Genomic DNA, 20,532 nt, shown 5'->3' with positions numbered 1-20,532 from the left:
TTTTGTGTTTGCTAAATTACTTCTACAGACATAAGCATTTGAAATTGGCCAAGTTTTTACAAAGATTGTAGCAGAAAAACAAAATGTATTCCTGTGTGTTTTATTATTTCTGTGTGAACCTGCTTCTAACTATGCTTGCCTGTTTCATTAATACATTATGTATCATTGGTAGCTAGTACACTTAATAAGAGAATGATCTGATAATTATTAAAAATTCTTAATTTGTCCTGTATAAGAATTTATATATAAGAAGTTCCATTTTAGATATACGTATTTCTCAAAGACTTTTAATCTGCTTAAATATTTTAAGACCTTTAGATGTACAAAAGATATAGGTGTGCTAAAAGATTATACTATTTAACTGTTAACATTGGTGCAAATGAGTGTGTTATGCAAATCAACCTAAATTACTTAAAATCATTGCTTTTTTATATTTCTCAGTCTTGTCATGGTAAACTGACTAGTTAACATGGCAGGCTGTATCAAGCTTGTTGTAATATTGAATGTCCAGCAGATGGAGCTATTTATTTGTAACAGGCATCTCAGCTCTTCTTTATGAAAAACCAGCAAGCCCGCGATCCAAGAATGGCAATCACTTTCTGTTCCCTCCGATACTTGGAGGGATGAAATATCATGGAGGGTGGGTGCGTCCTGGGAAAGTTCATTTAATTAAATAAACATACTTGTACTAAAGCGGTTTCTTTTTGGAGCTGTGACTCATCTGGTTCTGGTGTTTCAGAAGCGCATTGTAGGTGCCTTCGTTTATTGTTTTTATACATGCAGTCTCTTTTTTGTTTTTCTATGGCTGTGTCGTCAGCGAGAAGTCATTTGCTGACGGCGGCGGATTTGCGTGCTGAAGTGACCATGGCGGCAGATCTATCTGGGCATAGAGGGCTACATTACTAAACGAACGTGGCATATGCGGTGGTGTGGGCGGTCGCGTTCGGGCGGCTGTACAACCTGGCGTGCACGCTTTACCTCAGGTTTAGTTTACAGGTCGTAGCCATGGTAAAGTTTTCATTTAATTAAATAAACGGGCTCGTGTTTGTATTACTAATCGTTGAGCTCCTTCCATTTGGAGCCATGACTCCTTTGCCTCTGCTGCGTAATAAGCGCGTTGTGGGCGCGTTCGTTCATTGTGTTTATCCATATGGGCTCGTTTTGTATTTCTGTTAGTTGAGCTCTTTCATTGTGGAGCCGTGACGTCTTTGCGTGAGGTGTTTTTGAGGCGCGTTGTAGGAGCCTCCGTGTATTGTTTTTATCTATGCAGTCTCATCTTTGTTGTTCTGTGGCTGTGTCGTTAGGTAGAAGTCGTTTACTGTTAGGAAGCATACTCCAACTTACACACACTGACTGCTGGCAAAGTGGATTAGAGCAGGTGTAGTTTACAGGTTGTGGTGTTTGGGCGCCACGCACTGACTCTGGGAACTACGGGCTTGGTTTTGTATTACACATCGTTGAGCTCTTTCCATTTGGAGCCGTGACTCCTTTGCCTCTGCTGACACTGACTGCTGGCACAGTGGATTAGAGCAAGTTTAGTTTACAGGTTGTGTTGTTTGGGCGCCACCTACTGACTCTGGGAAGCCGCTGGGTTTGACTCTGGGGCGCTGCGGCGCAGTGCGCATGCGGTGCGTCTGCCGTCCGTGCATAAATTAAACTGTCATTTAGTAATATAGATATTAATTCCCCTGACACAGTTAAGAGTTATTTTTGTCAGATCTCCAGTCTATAGTCCTTGTGACCCACTTCATGCACAATATAAAAAGTAATTCACTATGAGATTACTGCCATAATAATTCCCTGATTTGTACAAAGTACTAAGATTCTGAAATATTAACTCCGATAGATAACACAAATGTTTCATTGCCAATAATGTTTTCAGAAAATATAGGAAACTGAAGTTCATGGAGCAACATACAAGTCCATAAAAAAACAGTACATAAGCACCTATTGTACATGCACAGAGAATCAGACTTTGCTCCTATACTGAGGACTATTACTTCTTATCAAAACTACCAGTTTCTTACCTCCCTTGTCTGCAATGCTCTACCACTACAGATTTTTTGTAGTTGATAAGCTGTATCCATGGTGTCTGAGTTGTCTGGAAATGGTGAAGCATGTTCGCTGGATGTGAACCCTTCTTCACCACTGTTCCACGCATCTTCTCCTTGGTTATGTATAAGTCTACACATGATAAGTAATGTCAGCTTCCAGTATGGTATTCCTTCATTATTTACCTGCAGTTGCAAACAAGATAATTTCAGTTAGATATTAAGTTGAAAAGCTGCATATATTGATTAAATGATGAACGTATTTTAATCTCATTAAAAAAACAGTAAAAATCACAGAAAGTAAGAAAATATGCAAATTTGATTTTTTTTTTAGTTTAATGCAAATGTGTAATTTTTGCCTTCATTTTATAATTTATTCCAAGAATGGGCATCTTCGTTTTTTAAGATAATTATATATGCTTGTGCATTACTAGAATTTACCATTAACACACTTTTTTTTACAGTCAGCTCCATAAGTATTTGGACAGTGACACAATTTCATAATTTTGGCTCTGTACTCCACCACAATGGATTTGAAACAAAGCAATCAAGATATGATTGAAGTGTAAGACTTTCAGCTTTAATTCAATAGTAATTTAATAATTTATAATCATAAACATAATGGTCATTTTCAATATTAGGTTGAAAATCCTTTACAGTCAATGACTGCCTGAAGTCTGGAACCCATGGCCATTTCCAAGTGCTGGGTTTCCATCCTAGTAATACTTTGCCAGGCCTTTACTGCAGCTGTCCTCAGTTGCTGCTTGTTTATTTGATTTTCTGCCATCAGTTTTGTCTTCAGTAAGTGAAATGCATGTCCAATTGGGTTGAGGTTAGTTGATTGATTTGGCTATTGAAGAATATGCCACTACTTTGCATTGAAAAACACTTGGTTTGGTTTCACAGTATGTATTGGCTCATTGTCTATCTGTACTGTAAAGCGTTGTCCTATGAGTTGTGTAACATTTGGCTGAATCTGAACAGTTAGTATAGCTCTATACATTTCAGAATTCATCCTGCTACTTCTGCTAGCAGTCATATTATCAATAAGCACTACTGACTGATACCCATTCATAGCCATGCACAATGAGCTTACACAATATTTTTGGTAAACCCCTGTCACACACGCGTGTTTAAGAGACAACTAAAGGGCTTGAGTACATGTAATTCCATGCCGGAGCAGGGGGTGGCGAAGTGCACTAATTCTCCCTCTCGATCTTTTGCAGACCATTCTAGGGAAATCCCACACGGCTCTGGGGCAGCCAATGACGTCACTTCTGGTTCCGGTCCTGATGACATCACTTCCTCCACTGGCCTTTAAAGCTGCCATCTTGTGTATAGAGAATCAGTTCTGTTTTGGACTCGATTGTGTGAACATGGCAATATTTTTGGAACTGTTTTGCAGCCGGAAACAATTATACGAGTGGCTGTCCCAAACCTTCGCAATGTCTAAGGGTCATTCTTCTTACACCCCTTATATTAAAGCTGAAAGTCTACATTTCAATCACTTGATGATTGTCTTTATTTCAAATCTATTGTGGTGGTGTACAGAGGCAAAATAATGAAAATTGTGTCACAGTCCAAATGCACCTTACTGTATATAGGAAACAAATTACTATTTACAATTTGACCGTATTTTTCATTGAATTAGTCACTACATCTTCACAAAATTATAACTATAGTTGCTCATTCTTATTGCTGAGGTTCTCAGCTGGACTAATCTACAACCATCTTCTTACCTAATGTGCTTTGGCTACTGCTTAATTATTTAAATTAAAAATGGGTCACGTATTAACAAAAATAAACATACATTGTGAGGTGACAATAAGGATGTAAAAAAAAAATCTCAAAATGGCATAATGCAGTTTTTTATTCCACTCTCAGCCTTTAAGATAAGAGCTTAGATGAAGACCATTGACTTTGACTTACTCCCACATCTGTTCATCCTTGAAGATGGCATTAAGCGACGTTTGAGAAACGTGCTTCATTATTGCCACACTCATTCTTTACTATTTCTTTTATATCTGATTTGCCAATGGCAACTCAAATAGGGTAAGCTGTGGTTCCTCAACTAATTTTATGCTGTTCTTCTTGATTAAATATGTATAAACTCTGTGTGAAAAACATTTTGCCTTGTTTTTAAATAATATTAATTTATTAATGACATTAGTGTTAGTAGCAGTGTTTTCTAACCTATTCAAAGCGCTTTCACAAACAGTGCGGAACAACTTTGACCCCACCAATGTGTAGCATCCACCTGGATGATGCTCACAACATATTAGCTATTAGGTGGTGAAGGTGTGAGAGAGATAGTTAACCAATAAAGGACAAGGCATTATTTGGGCCCAGAATGGTTGAGGCCATGGTGACAGTTTATCCAGGACAATGGGAAACACCCGACTTTTTCCCAAAGATGCCCAAGCATCTTTTATGACCACAAAGAGTCAGGACTTTGCTTTTACATCTCATCCAAAGGACTGCACCATTTTAACAACACAGTGTCCCCATCACTGCACTGGGGCATTTGGATCCACACAGCGACAAGAAGGTAAGTGACAACTGCTGGCCTCAACAACACCACTTCCAGCCGCTTTTTCTACATGGTCTTCCATCCAAGTACCAACTGGGCCCAAACATGCTTAGGCTGAAGATAGATTATGGCTGCTATGTTTGTTACTTATTTCTGCATCATTATTTCTGGTGCTTTAACTTGACAAAATGTTTTGCCACTTCTGCACAGCAGTTTGTAAATTTGAAACCTGAAAATAATACAGTAATAATTAAATCCCATATCTTCTCAATCAAATGAAGGCTTAGTTCAAGTTAAATGTCCCTGTTTCCGTAGTATCTAAGAAAAGGAATTTAATACCTTATAGTTAAGTAGACTGTAGGATAATATGGTTAAAATCCAAAGCAAAAAATATTAGTAAAATTCAACAGTTTATGTTTTAATGTAGTGCTCCACCTTCAAATTCTCCTACTTAATTTAATAATTTGTGTTATTAATCAAATTAAATCAGTTCCCCCTGGTGACTTTACATAACACTCATCACAAATTATCAGGCATTCCATCTTAAATCTTTTGCCCACTTAGGAACCCCAATGATTGAATGAGGTTATTGAAATGTTAATTACAGTAAAGTGAAAGGTGATGGACTTGAGAAAAGGAGGTAGATGGCATTCATCCTCGGACGAAACTGGTTTCTCATCACTAATTTTCTTTGCTATTAGAATAGTTGTAAAAACTTAACAGTGAAAATGACAGTTGTGACATTAATAAGAGAGAAACTTTTTATGTAGATTTACTATAACATCAGCATGCGAATGATGCTTTTTACACTGTTATTTTTACCCATTATATTATTACAGAAGACTGAGAACATTTCAAAGTAAATCACATCGGTCCAATCATATAAAATGATAACATACCTCTACATCATTGATGACTGACTTAAGAGCTAGGAATATTCTAACTTACTAATTAACATGTATTTCTTTCAAAATGTATTTGATTATAACTCTCTGTGTAACATACCGTACTTTATCTGTTCTGAGAAAAATCTGATAGTAATTTATAATGCTTCAATATTTGCTGTCACTCAATCACTTGTTCCTTTTAGAGATGCAAGGTTGAACTGCTCTATAAAATTACTGTAATTTACATAATTTAAGGGTTTATGGAGCTGTCAAAAAGATATGCAAAGTTATATTCTATATATGTTTTGTTAAAATATTACACAGATATGAAAACTGGAACTCAGTGGACTAGTAGACCCAGCAAGACCTCTTAAGTCACTTCCACAATGTTATTCTTTTGACATTATTGCGAAGCAATCATTCTATTTCTGAGGTCTACCATTTTTAGAATTGGAGGTTTCTGATCGAATAAGTCAATACATTCACTTTGCCATTAAAATGTCACAGGACATAGGAGCAGAGTAGGACACAAGGCTAGAAGTAAGCTGGGCTGTTGCACAATAATGAAAACATTTCAGTTTTATTCATGTTACAGGCATACAATAATTAGATAATATGCTTGCACAGTATCTGCTACTATTGGTCACTGTGTGTGGTTTGCACGTTGTCCTGTTTTTGTATAAAATTAGATTCCCTCAGGACAAAGACATGTGTGTGTCACATTCATTGTCAGCTCTAGTAGTGTACGTAAATTTACCCCAGGATAATTGGATGCCCTGTCTAGGATTAGTTCAGGCTTTCTGTCCAGCAAGCCCAGGATGAGTTCTGGCACCATATAAACCTAAAAGTACACCCTTTATTTTTGTAATGTTTTTATTTATTCACTTTTTGATGTCAATGATTACTAGAATTAAATCAGAAAAAGTGCTCCTCATATTTGCAAAAACCATAGTATATCTAAGTTATTGCATACAAGTAAACTCTTTATGCTTTAATGTGACAGTCTAAAAATGTCAACTGTTTCAGACATAAAGTTCCTTTCGGTTAGCTCTTTGTCAAAGAAAGAAACTGTGAAGCTTCCTCCTGAGTCAAATGCTCTTCAAGTAGAGCACCTGGTTCCACTCATGGAGTACAGTGGCAGTAAAGTGTCCTTGCCAATGATGCTAAAGAAAACAAGAATGCTGTCGCTTTTTGTACTTATTGAGATAATTGACATAATTATTAAATGGAACACCCTTAAATATGTGCCTAGTCTGCTTACTTCAAATAAAGCCATTACTTCAGGCTCCTTACTATGTATGCTGTGGCCTGCTTACTGAGCTATGAGTAAGTGCTTTTCACTTCCCACTCTCTCTCAGTCTGTCTTCCAGCATTTGTTTATGATATACCACTAGTATCAACATCTACACTAATTATCCATCCATCCATCCATTGTCTCCCGCTTATCCGAGGTCGGGTCGCGGGGGCAGCAGCTTGAGCAGAGATGCCCAGACTTCCCTCTCACCGGCCACTTCTTCTAGTTCTTCCGGGAGAATCCCGAGGCGTTCCCAGGCCAGCCGGGAGACATAGTCCCTCCAGTGTGTCCTGGGTCTTCCCCGGGGCCTCCTCCTGGTTGGACGTGCCCGGAACACCTCACCAGGGAGGCGTCCAGGAGGCATCCTGATCAGATGCCCGAGCCACCTCATCTGACTCCTCTCGATGCGGAGGAGCAGCGGCTCTACTCTGAGCCCCTCCCGGATGACTGAGCTTCTCACCCTATCTTTAAGGGAAAGCCCAGACACCCTGCGGAGGAAACTCATTTCAGCCGCTTGTATTCGCGATCTCGTTCTTTCGGTCACTACCCATAGCTCATGACCATAGGTGAGGGTAGGAACATAGATCGACTGGTAAATTGAGAGCTTCGCCTTGCGGCTCAGCTCCTTTTTCACCACGACAGACCGATGCAGAGCCCGCATTACTGCGGATGCCGCACCGATCCGCCTGTCGATCTCACGCTCCATTCTTCCCTCACTCGTGAACAAGACCCCGAGATACTTGAACTCCTCCACTTGGGGCAGGATCTCGCTACCAACCCTGAGAGGGCACTCCACCCTTTTCCGGCTGAGGACCATGGTCTTGGATTTGGAGGTGCTGATTCTGCGAACCGATCGAGAGAGAGCTGAAGATCACGGCCTGATGAAGCAAACAGGACAACATCATCTGCAAAAAGCAGTGACCCAATCCTGAGCCCACCAAACCGGACCCCCTCAATGCCTTGGCTGCACCTAGAAATTCTGTCCATAAAAGTTATGAACAGAATCGGTGACAAAGGGCAGCCCTGGCGGAGTCCAACTCTCACTGGAAACGGGTTCGACTTACTGCCGGCAATGTGGACCAGGCTCTGGCAACGATCGTACAGGGACCGAACAGCCCTTATCAAGGGGGCCGTACCCCAAACTCTCGGAGTACCCCCCACAGGATTCCCCGAGGGACACGGTCGAATGCCTTTTCCAAGTCCACAAAACACATGTAGACTGGTTGGGCAAACTCCCATGCACCCTCCAGGACCCTGCTAAGGGTATAGAGCTGGTCCACTGTTCCGCGACCAGGACGAAAACCACACTGTTCCTCCTGAATCCGAGGCTCGACTATCCGACGGACCCTCCTCTCCAGGACCCCCGAATAGACTTTTCCAGGGAGGCTGAGGAGTGTGATCCCTCTGTAGTTGGAACACACCCTCCGATCCCCTTTCTTAAAGAGGGGGACCACCACCCCGGTCTGCCAATCCAGAGGCACTGTCCCTGATGTCCATGCGATGTTGCAGAGGCGTGTCAACCAAGACAGTCCTACAACATCCAGAGCCTTGAGGAACTCCGAGCGTATCTCATCCACCCCCGGGGCCCTGCCACCAAGGAGTTTTTTAACCACCTCGGTGACCTCAGTCCCGGAGATGGGGGAGCCCACCTCTGAGTCCCCAGGCTCTGCTTCCTCATTGGAAGGCATGTTAATGGGATTGAGGAGGTCTTCGAAGTACTCCCCCCACCGACCCACAACGTCCCGAGTCGAGGTCAGCAGCGCACCATCCCCACCATATACAGTGTTGACACTGCACTGCTTCCCCTTCCTGAGACGCCGGACGGTGGACCAGAATCTCCTCTAAGCCGTCCGAAATTCGTTCTCCATGGCCTCCCCAAACTCCTCCCACGCCCGAGTTTTTGCCTCAGCAACCACCAAAGCTGCATTCCGCTTGGCCTGCCGGTACCTATCAGCTGCCTCCAGGGTCCCACAGGACAAAAGGGTCCTGTAGGACTCCTTCTTCAGCTTGACGGCATCCTTCACCTCTGGTGTCCACCAACGGGTTCGGGGATTGCCGCCACGACAGGCACCGACCACCTTACGGCCACAGCTCCGGTCAGCTGCCTCAACAATAGAGGCACGGAACATGGCCCATTCGGACTCAATGTCCCCCACCTCCCTCGGGATGTGGTCGAAGTTCTGCCGGAGGTGGGAGTTGAAGCTACTTCTGACAGGGGGCTCTGCCAGATGTTCCCAGCAAACCCTCACAACACGTTTGGGCCTACCACGCCTGACCGGCATCCTCCCCCACCATCGAAGCCAACTCACCACCAGGTGGTGATCAGTTGACAGCTCCGCCCCTCTCTTCAGCCGAGTGTCCAAGACATGTGGCCGCAAGTCCGACAACACGACCACAAAGTCGATCATCGAACTGAGGCCTAGGGTGTCCTGGTGCAAAGTACACATATGAACACCCCTATGCTTGAACATGGTGTTCGTTATGGACAATCCGTGACGAGCACAGAAGTCCAATAACAAAACACAGCTCGGGTTCAGATCGGGGGGGCCATTCCTCCCAATCACGCCCTTCCAGGTCTCACTGTCATTGCCCACGTGAGCATTGAAGTCTCCCAGCAGAACGAGGGAGTCCCCAGAAGGTATGCCCTCTAGCACCCCCTCCAGGGACTCCAAAAAGGGTGGGTACTCCGAACTGCTGTTCGGTGCATACGCACAAACAACAGTTAGGACCCGTCCCCCCACCCGAAGGCAAAGGGAGGCTACCCTCTCGTCCACCGGGGTAAACCCCAATGTACAGGCTCCAAGTCGGGGGGCAATAAGTATACCCACACCCGCTCTGCGCCTCTCACCGGGGGGCAACTCCAGAGTGGTACAGAGTCCAGCCCCTCTCAAGGAGATTGGTTCCAGAGTCCAAGCCGTGCGTCGAGGTGAGTCCGACTATATCTAGCCGGAACCTCTCAACTTCGCGCACTAGCTCAGGCTCCTTCACCTTCAGAGAGGTGACATTCCACGTCCCAAGAGCCAGCTTCTGTAGCCAAGGATCAGACCGCCAAGGTCCCCGCCTTCGGCCACCACCCAACTCACACTGCACCCGACCTCCTTGGCCCCTCCCATAGGTGGTGAGCCCATGGGAAGGGGGACCCACGTTGCCTCTTCGGGCTGTGCCCGGCCGAGCCCCATGGGTGCAGGTCCGGCCACCAGGCGCTCGCTATCGAGCCCCACCTCCAGGCCTGGCTCCAGAGTGGGGCCCCGGTGACCCGTGTCCGGGCAAGGGAAAACGCCGTCCAAAATTGTTTTTCATCATAGGAGGTTTGAACCGCTCTTTGTCTCATCCCTCACCTAGGACCAGTTTGCCTTGGGTGGCCCTACCAGGGGCATAAAGCAACGGACAACAGAGCTCCTAGGATCATTGGGACACGCAAACCCCTCCACCACGATAAGGTGGCGGTTAAAGGAGGGGTACACTAATTATGTTAACATTCAATTGTATTTTATACCTCACACTTTTGGATTTATTACTAACTTCTGTTATTATTAATAATTTGAAAATATTAATAAATATGTATTTTTGATTATATCTGCTCATGAATCTAGAATTAACCCTTTGCAGTCAGACCCTGACCAGTCTCAATATATGGAATGTGACCCTTTTCATGTTTCACTATTTTCCTTACTAACATGGAATATTTTTGAAGTGGTGATATAAATAAAAAATGTGATAAATGTGTCATATAGCATGAAATATTTTATAACCCAACATCGCAATGACTTGAAACTACTTACATAGGATGGAATATATAAAAATTTCACAAAGAATTATTATAAAATTTAATGGTTAAATATTATCAGTGGGAAAATACACCTCTGTAGAGTTTACACCCTGTAAAACAATTATAATATACTACAATTTAGATGTATTACCAAGCATCATGCCAGGATATGTCATAAGACAATTGGCCTCAGTTGTAATGTTATCATTTAATCAGATGTATCAGAAGTACTATGTAAATATGAGCTTTTCTGTATAGAATATTTGTAGTTTTTTTTTACCAAAGGCTAATATTTTTGGCAGGCAGTGTGTTGCTTCACCTGCTTGTATTCCAATAAGAAAAACAAAAGAAATGCAACCAATTGTAACCTAAATGTTTGTAGTACTAGGGTGTTGTACCGTGTTAGCCATTATGAATGTAGAGAAAGGCCAAGCAAAATGACACCTTTTATTGGCATCTAAAAAGATTACAATATGAAAGCTTTCGAGGCAACTCAGGCCCCTTCTTCAGGCAAGATGTAATCTTTAACCTAACCTAGCCTTTAACCTAAATGTTGTAAATCACCTCGGATAAAAGTATCAGTCATTTGATAAGTAATAATATTATTAGTTCACTGTTGCTGCTTACTGTTGAACATGCTATACATAATTGGCCATGAGAATGCTGCTACAGAGCACCAACCTGCAAGCACTTCTTCAATGCTACAATCCATGGTTCTGAATATGTGTCTGGTGGCAAGTTGAATTGGCATATAGAGTTGAGGAAGAGAGGACAAATGATGTTATCTCTGACACAAATAAAGCAGTGCAAGGCATAACTGGTGCTGTGAATAAACAGGCAGGCAGTCTGCCAGCCAGATGAGAGTAGAGCTGTGTGAAAGGAGCCATGGAACATCAGGGTGGCATTGGAGGGTGGCGGAGAAAAAATGCATTGGTTTTGGCAGTGGAATAATAATTGAAGATAAATTTTCCTTGTCTTCCAAATCTCATTACATCTCATTTTACTGAGTTTCACAGATGCAATTACGATATTGACTGCGAAACTATTTTTTGGGGCAATTTTGCAAAACTGTATGCAAAACAAACTCACTCTGTTTCACTTGGCACAACTTGGCAGATTACTTTCATTACTTTTATTGGGGCTATATTAGCTAACCTAATTTTGACTTATCCTACCAGATATTTGTTTTATTTTCAGAATGTTTGATAACATCAGTTTTTGCTTCTTTACTCCAATATCAATTAACTTTATTCTACTTTACCATAATTAAGAACAAGGCGACCAACATATTATAGCCTGTTTTTTGGAAAAACACAAATATGTATTTTTTTAATTGCTAGTAGATTCTTTGGAGGTTTTTATTCAAACATTTTGGACTTCTCATTGCACAAGGTCAGAGCACTACAAAGATTTACAAATACATCAGCATGTTACAAGTAAAATATCAGATTATGTGTACTTTAATGGATTTCAGGTCCATCCATCCATTTTCCAACCCGCTGAATCCGAACACCGGGTCACGGGGGTCCGCTGGAGCCAATCCCAGCCAACACAGGGCACAAGGCAGGAACCAATCTCGGGCAGGGTGCCATCCCACCACAGGACATGGATTTCAGGTCTGGTTCTTAAAACATTTCATACTGGTAAAAACTAGATAGAATTAAAGGTGAGTTGTTTTTTTTTTTTGTAAAATTTAAAGCTTTATATTATAACTCTTTTCTAATAGTTACATGAATACCATTTTAAAAAGTAACTTTTTTTAAATGTACATGGTATAAAAAAGAAAGAAAGATGAAGTTGAAAATGCAAACAAGACATGTATGTGAGAGAAAGTTTGGTAAAGGGAAGAAAAAAATGGACAAAGAAGGATGTTATGGAGTGGTATTGAAAAATAGGTCACCAGAGAATGTAAAGAATAAGATGAAAAGATTAGTCACTTGGTCAGAACTAGAGAAATATGTGTTCTGAGTTTAAAAATTAAGAATATATATTCTTTGTTTTTCTTTGATTTACTGTATGCCTGATTTTTTTTGCAGCAGAACAAGTACAGACAAAGAGTATAACTAATCTAGCCTGCCAAAACAGGCTAGGAGATGTTGCTGATTTAATGGCTTTGGCATATTAGTTTACATTGACATCCTTGAGTACCCAATTCAATATTTAACTAAAAGATTTCTGTTGGGTTGGAGCCACTTTATTTATACATTTGAGAATAAGATCTTTCTTAGGCCCCTACGTAGCTTTTTTCAATTCAGCACCTAAAGAAGTTTAATTCCCTTCAGTTGTCAAAGTAAAATGGCAAGAGATGGAAGAACAGCAGCTGCGGATTTGCTTTGTGGATTGAATAAGTGTAGTAAGTAAAAGGAACATCTGGACCAAGATGGTAAAGGAGACTTTGAGGAGGGAAAACAGTGTTTATAGAAGGAATGTAAGGAGATAAAAAAAGAAATTACCACAAATGGTGTAGAGGTACACCTATGGAAAGGATGAAAAGTTCTTAGACACAAAAGGAATGTTTAAAAAATAAAGGATTGAAATAATCTAGTGCAAAAACTATGACTCTATGTTTATAGAGAGAACAGTTTATTATGCCAAGTAGGATAATCACAATGGAGAAGCAAACAGCTAAAAAAAGCATTTACTACTGAAAATATAAGTCACAGTAGATTCATTTATGCTGAAACCTACAGGTTGCTGTCTAAAATATATTAACTATATTGTTTTCATGATGTCAGAAGTTACAGTGGACTCCATGAGCAGTCAAGTCAAAAGAAAGCATTTTTAAACTGGGAATTGCATAAGCTTTCATGGTCTCTGCAGGAGATTTACATGGATGCAGCAGGAAGTTGAAAACAGTAGTATGGAAGTATATTAGTTCCCAGGGACTGAAGAGTATGTGTGAGAATGGTGTCCAATAAGTGAGTTATGAAGCAGACTAGAAGTTTCAGTGATGAGCCAGTGGTGGCTCAGCGGATATATGAGGAGTTTTGGACATTTTCTGTGCACAGGCAACTTTTGAACTAAAACAGAAAATGTCATCAAGTGAAATGGGTGATAAGCTAGGTGCCAAAACATAAAGAAGAAGTAACTTCTTAACATCCATGTTTGAATGAAAGATTCCTTTGCTGGCAAGCAAGTTGTTGATGAAGAAGAAAGAAGAAAGTCACAATGAATAGTACAGGCCAGCTTCCTCCTAAATGTAAAAGTTATTCCATAGGATAGGAACTCTCATGTATTACAAGGGATAAAGGTGTTTATTGTTTTGGTTTATTTAACCACAATGTTACACTTCCTTACTGCATTCTTTTGTTTGAATGGATTTGATTCTGTAAAATACTTTTGTCACTTATGTCAAAATGACATGTTCATGATGAGAGTCAAGGCCTTGTGATAATGTACAGTACTTGTACTATATCCTTTACAACATCTTTGGGTCAGATTTCACCTGGTTTGGTGTTTGAAATCAGTAAAAACACCCTAAATGTAATCTGTTTAGCATGAAATTTTATGACTTTTCCTACATTTACTATCAAACAGTAAAAAATGTAAACATTCCATAATTTGTACAGATTCTAATGAGCAGAGTTTCCAAATTTCTCATTCTTATACTGCTGCTGTACATTTTACAATACTATGATTTGAGGATCATTGGTGGTTAAGATGGTCACTCAATATGAAATAAGATTGGGATAAAATATCTGGCATTCAGGGCACTTAAAAAGGGGTGTTAGATTTGGATCATAAAAAACCCATTACGTCAGCACTGTAAGACATAATGTATAATGTCTTATGTAACTATACATTTTTTTTCATTTTCTAATATTTGTTTCTGACTTACATTAAAGCTTCTTCAGTTTTTATAATTTTAACATTAGGTTTCCAAGTTGACTCTGTTACCCTACCAGCTGTGTACACTGGAGAAAATGTGAATTGCTCTCTTCATTTAAATGATTTATATTAATGTGAACGTGTTATTGCATTTGATGAAATAATAGAGTCACTATCTGTTTCCTTGGCATTCTCACCACTTATTCAATTGTAGCAGAAGTTTACAGTTTTTCTTTGCATTTTCATGCTCACTTATTTATTGATTTCCTATCAAGGCATGGGAATAACATAAATATGAAAATGCTTAATACAAACAGGCAACCCGTGAGCTTACATGTACATGACACTCTTAAAAAACTGAAAAAGTTTGAAAGGTAAAACGTAAGACTTGCCAGTTACCATATTGTAAAAATGGCCATCTTTATTGAAGCTGGCATGTTGTTTTTCCAGCCCAATAGATAAATGACATGCTGACAGAATTAATGAAGAGATGTTTAGCACACATGAGAAACAGCTGGAGCAGCAAAGAGTAAACGTATTTTTGTAAATAGTGCATGCTAAATCAGTATTTTAAAATCTGTTATTGAAAATGCAAGCATTTTGCATATTTAAAGGTGTACTGCACATTGCACCAAAGTAACCAAGCCTTGTGGACAGTATATTGACATCTTATTTTTGCATTGCATTAAGCATTATAAAAAATTATACACTTCATATTAAAGAATGAGTAGATGCATATTCTCTGTAACAAAATGTGAACTTATACTGTGAATTTCTGTCTCTGATTCATAAATACAATAAATGTTTATTAATAACAAGGCAAATGAAGACCAGAATATCTGCTACTGTGTGTGATACTAACTAGAATATGCAATATGAATTCATACCGCCTTAAAAACTGGACACAAATATTGCATTTGTACAGGCAATTTCTATTGAATATACAAGATATTTCCAATTTTGTGCGTGTGCTTTTATTATTACTGATAAAATAAATGTTTAGAAAATCACAGAGCTGTTGGTATCTGCTCTGACAATTTCAAGTCCTCCCAAAATGAAGTGTCTCTGGGCACATCTGGAAGGAACTATAACCCAGGCTTCATCTGCACTGCCATTAAGATTGTGTAAAACCAATGAACTTATGAAATATTTACAGGAAGAGGTACTAGGTACAACATTAGACTTCCCCAGCAAGCAAAAGTAGTAAAACATGCATGTGTATTTGTGCCACCAATACTCCATGCAAGCACAGGGTCTGTGCGTTTGAGATCTGCATTAAAACCACAAAAGGAGTGAAGATGCTGGTTTTCTAGGATGGACCCTCTTCATGCACTTCCATCATACGTTTTTTTTTAAATAATTGATTGCACTTCTGTTATGATTCATATTAATGTGCAGTTTATTAATTTATTATTTATAGGCTACTGTTTGCAGTGAATAGATGTTTAAATATAAATTTGTTTAACTTAACCCATTTGATTCAAGGAAAAAAATCTACTGCAAAAAGCATCTTACACTCCCCACACTAGAAAATGTCGTTATAATCATCCAATGTCTGTATATTTTAGATATTCAAATAAGATGAACAATTAGCCTACTGGCATTCCCCTACATTGATTATTTTGAAATTTTTCTTAATTAATTTCTATCAAGCAGAATTGACTATTGTACTACTTTATTGGTGGTAATATGTCTAATTAGGAGACCCAGGCCCCTCCTGGACCCCGTGATCATCAGAGATGACTGTGTGCAGAGGGTGTAGACCTATAAATACCTGGGAGTGCAGCTGGATGATAAATTGGACTGGACTGCCAATACTGATGCTCTGTGCAAGAGAGGACACAGCCGACTATACTTCCTTAGAAGGCTGGTGTCCTTCAACATCTGCAATAAGATGCTGCAGATGTTACCATCAGATGGTTGTGGCGTGTGCCCTCTTCTGGTGTGCTGAGGAGGCAGCATAAAGAAGAAGGACGCCTCACGCCTGGACAAACTGGTGAGGAAGGCAGGCTCTATTGCAGGCATGGAGCTGGACAGTTTGACATCTGCAGGCTCCTGTCAATCATGAAGAATTCACTGCATCCACTGAACAGTATCATCTCCAGACAGAGGAGCAGCTTCAGCGACAGACTGCTGTCAATGTCCTGCTCCACTGACAGACTGAGGAGATCGTTCCTCCCCCACACTATGCGACTCTTCAAGTCCACCTGGGGAGGTAAACGTTAACATTATACAAAGTTATTGTCTGTTTTACCTGCATTTTTTATCACTCTTTAATTTAATATTGTTTCTTTATCAGTATGCTGCTGCTGGAGTATGTGAATTTCACCCTTGGGATTAATAAAGTATCTATCTATCTATCTATCTATCTATCTATCTATCTATCTATCTATCTATCTATCTATCTATCTATCTATCTATCTATCTATCTATCTATCTATCTATCTATCTATCTATCTATCTATCTATCTATCTATCTATCTATCTATCTATCTATCTATCTATCTATCTACTGTTCAGCAGATAATTACAACTAGAATTAGGTCAGTCATAAGACTCAAAGTGATTTTTAACATGCCACAGGGAGTCTGTGGTGTTTGGAAAATTTTAAATAAATAATCACGCCCCAAAAATTGCCAGTCTCCAATCGAGTGTGGGTGTGAGTGAGTGTGTTTCGCTCTGCAGTTAATTGAGGTGCTTGATGATTGTACCACATGCATGTGTGGAGGTGGGCAGATCAGTCAGCACCTCTGTTGTGCTTCAGATGAAGCCCAATTGGATAGGGGAGATAACAGGAGCCTGCATGGGACAAAGGGGAATTCAGATGAATGACTGGTAGAAAGATGAAGATGGAGATTAAAGAAAGGAGAGAAGGAGACAGGAAGGGGAGAGAGCTAGTGAGAGAGAAAGAGAGAGAGAGAAAGCAGGCAGCCAGGAGGAGAGTCCCTTAGGGAGCGGGAGGCTGACACTCGGAACTGCTGAGGGTCACCCCAGATGAGTGGCTCAGGGAGCTGGAGTGACACGGTGCTTGAATTTGTCCAGAGAGATGCAGCTGGTGCTGCAGGGGTAACGGAAGGCTCAGTGTGGTGTCCAGTGGGGGAGCCATGGTTTGCAGGGATGCGAGGCTGGCAGCAGTAGTCAGAGGTTGGCATGGTAACCTACCAGGGCTACTTGAGCCTAGGAACAATGTGGTTTGCCATGGCACCATGCTAGGAGCCATGGGCTGCAGGGACCTGAACTTGGCATAGAAGGTTGGCTGAACTGTCATTTAGGAGTCTCCTCAACTACAAGGTCCATTTTGGGGGTAAGCTGAGGGGACTGCATGATACCTGCCTATGTTTTAGCCTTGCTTTTAATGGAATATTTACTGGATTGGACTTTGTTTTGTTTGGATTATTAAAATATAATGGATGGAGCACTGCACTTTAATCTGGAAAATTTGATTTTGTTTTCGGTTATGATATTGATGATCTGGGTACAAGAGGCCCCAAGAAGGCAAACAGGTGCATGGTGCCAACCCATGTCTGATAACATTCTTTATTAACATACTGTATATACTCACAAATGACTTGGTAATCTTACCTTTAGAAAATTTGTTGTACCTTTATTGCTGAAAGTACACTGTTATAATAGATGCATGTCTTCTTAAAATAATTAGGATAATTAAAACTAATGTCAGAGGCTGAGAAGTACAGCAACCCAAAACCAAGCTCTGGAAAGATTATTCTAACTGTATTAAACAGACTTAATCAGTCTCAGCATTTAAATCATTAATTTAGCTGACTGTAGTGCAGGAAATGCGGAGAGGAATTTTAATTTGCCCACCCAGGGACAGTCATAATAAGGGGAGAATGAGGAGAGATTTAAGTTTGTTAATCAATTATCAGTCTTTCTGTTTCTCTGGCACAAGAATTATGATGCTGAAGTTCCCTTCTTGAAATGATGGCGTAGTGTTTTCTTCACGCTGCCTGTGGTCAGACACAGTACTTGCTCATTGGAAGGAGGGGCAGTCTCGCCTCCACATTATTCTGTGCTTCAAACCCTGTGTAGAAGTTGTTCAGCACATCTGGAAGGGAGGCATCACCCATCACCTTCGCCAGTCGGTGATGTTGTTCTGTAGTTGGTGATAGCCTGGATGCCTTGCCACATGCCATGTACATCACCTCTGTCCTGGAAGTGGCTGCAGATTCTTTGGGCATGTGCGTGCTTTGCTGCTTTGATGGCCTGGCATAGTTTGGCCCTTGTTGTTTTCAGTGCTGATTTGTCACCTGCTCATAAAGTGGAATCCCGGGTCCTCAGTAGCAAATGCACCTCTGCACCAATCTATGGCTTCTTGTTAAAGTGTATGGTGATGAACTTGTGGATAATGACGTCATCAATGCACTTCTTGATATAGGTTGTCACTGATGCCGTGTACTCCTCCAAGGTAGTGCAGGCACCATTGGTTGCAGCATCTTTGAACATGTTCCAGTCAGTGTGCTCAAATCTTGAAGAGCAGAAATGATTCCGGCTGGCCAGGTTTTCACCTGCCTCAGAGCTGGTTTGGATTGCTTGACGACTGGTCTGTATGCTGGAATTAATGTAACAGACAGGTGGTCTGAATAGCCCAGGTGAAGGTGGGGATTCGCCCAGTACATATCAGGAATGTTTGTGTAAACAAGATTCAGCACATTCACCCATCTTGTTACAAAGTCCTCATACCGATGGAATTTAGGAAGAACTGACTTGAAATTCGTGTGGTTGAAATATCCAGCAACAATAAACAGTCTGCCTTGGGAAGCATTTTGCTGATCGCTGATAGTGTTATATACAGTAGTTCACAGAGCACTTCCTTAGCGTTTGTGATTGGGAAATGTAAACTCTATATAAGCACAGTCGTAAATTCCTGTGGTAAACAAAAAGATCTGCATCTAACAGTTCCAAACTCCACCAGCAGTGAGTAGTAGCTAGACACTAACACTGAGTTCTTGCACTATTCTGTGTTGATGTAAACACAAACACCACTCTCACCACGAGCCTTACTGCACTGAGTAGCCTTTCTATCGGCACGTAACACAGCTCGCCCCTCCAGCTGAACTGCGGTATCCAGTATGCTATCATGAAGCCATGTCTCAGTAAAAACAAAGACACAATAGTCTCTAAACTCACAGTGGATAGCCTGCCGAAGTTGGATGTAATCTAGTTTATTGTCCAGAGAGCAAACATTTGAGAATTGACAAGAGAGCCAGACGGTTATGGCTTGCTATTAGTCTCACACGGACTCCCATCTGCTTTCCACACTTCCATGTCCAAACACAACTCTTAGTATACACCTCCTCCGGCCATCGGTGTCAGGGTACACTGAGGAGTGAAGACCTGGTCCTCGCCAGCAGGTTGTCATTTGGGCTAAAGTTTGAATGATTTCTGTACAGCGAAAGTGTCTGATGAAGGCAGACATGAGCAACAGCTGTTCTTATGTCCTGCGGGTTGTTGGCACCCTGCCCAGGATTGGTTCCTGCCTTGTGCCCTGTGTTGGCTGGGATTGGCTCCAGCAGACCCCTGTGACCCTGTGTTCGGATTCAACGGGTTGGAAAATGGATGGATGGGTGGATGTTCTTATGTCAATTTACAGCAGAAGGTCAGACAAAAAGTACAAAATAGCACCATTTTGGGTAAAGCAGTCTGTAAAAAATGCTGCTTTCCACCAGAGTAAAACAATTGCATTTCCTCAATGGAACTGAGATTTTAAATTTCCTTAAAGCCAAAGCCAGTCATTCAAACCTTGGTCAAGGAGAGGCTGATGTTGTACTTTCGGAACTTGCAACATATTTCTTCAACTTTGCCCAAGTATCAGTTTGTGCATTCCAAGTGCCTACCCAGATTTGCTTTTCTCTCAGCTACATGGTGCAAACCAACTGGGGACTGCATGCTACTTCATAATAATACTAAATTAAATAAACAGCCAGGTAATTAATGTCAATGGGTGCCAGGCTAAATAAAAGTGAACAAGGTGCTAGTACACAGGCTGAATAAATGTGAACAAGGTGCTAGTGCACTGTAGAGCAAAATCATGAACACGCTTTAAAAAAATTAAGTCTATGTATGAAACTGTGAAAACACATAGAAAACATGGAAATTCCACATAAAATTCCTACTAATTTAAGTGGTGTGCTTCAGTAATGCTACTAGTTGTT

General features: G+C 41.0%; 1 protein-coding gene across 1 annotated transcript in view; it reads right to left on the bottom strand.

Annotated features, from left to right (window-relative positions):
* Positions 1–20,532, bottom strand: part of nts (neurotensin) — an 81,310-nt gene that overhangs the window by 13,765 nt on the left and 47,013 nt on the right. Inside the window, exon 3 of the mRNA XM_028795190.2 lies at positions 2,028–2,237. Coding sequence (XP_028651023.1) covers positions 2,028–2,237 — 210 coding nt within the window. The remainder of the gene's footprint in view (positions 1–2,027; positions 2,238–20,532) is intronic.

Source organism: Erpetoichthys calabaricus, chromosome 1 (genome assembly GCF_900747795.2).
Source record: "Erpetoichthys calabaricus chromosome 1, fErpCal1.3, whole genome shotgun sequence".
Lineage (NCBI taxonomy): Eukaryota > Metazoa > Chordata > Cladistia > Polypteriformes > Polypteridae > Erpetoichthys > Erpetoichthys calabaricus.
Note: the sequence above shows the minus strand (reverse complement) of the source record. Positions and strands in the feature narration are given on the sequence as shown.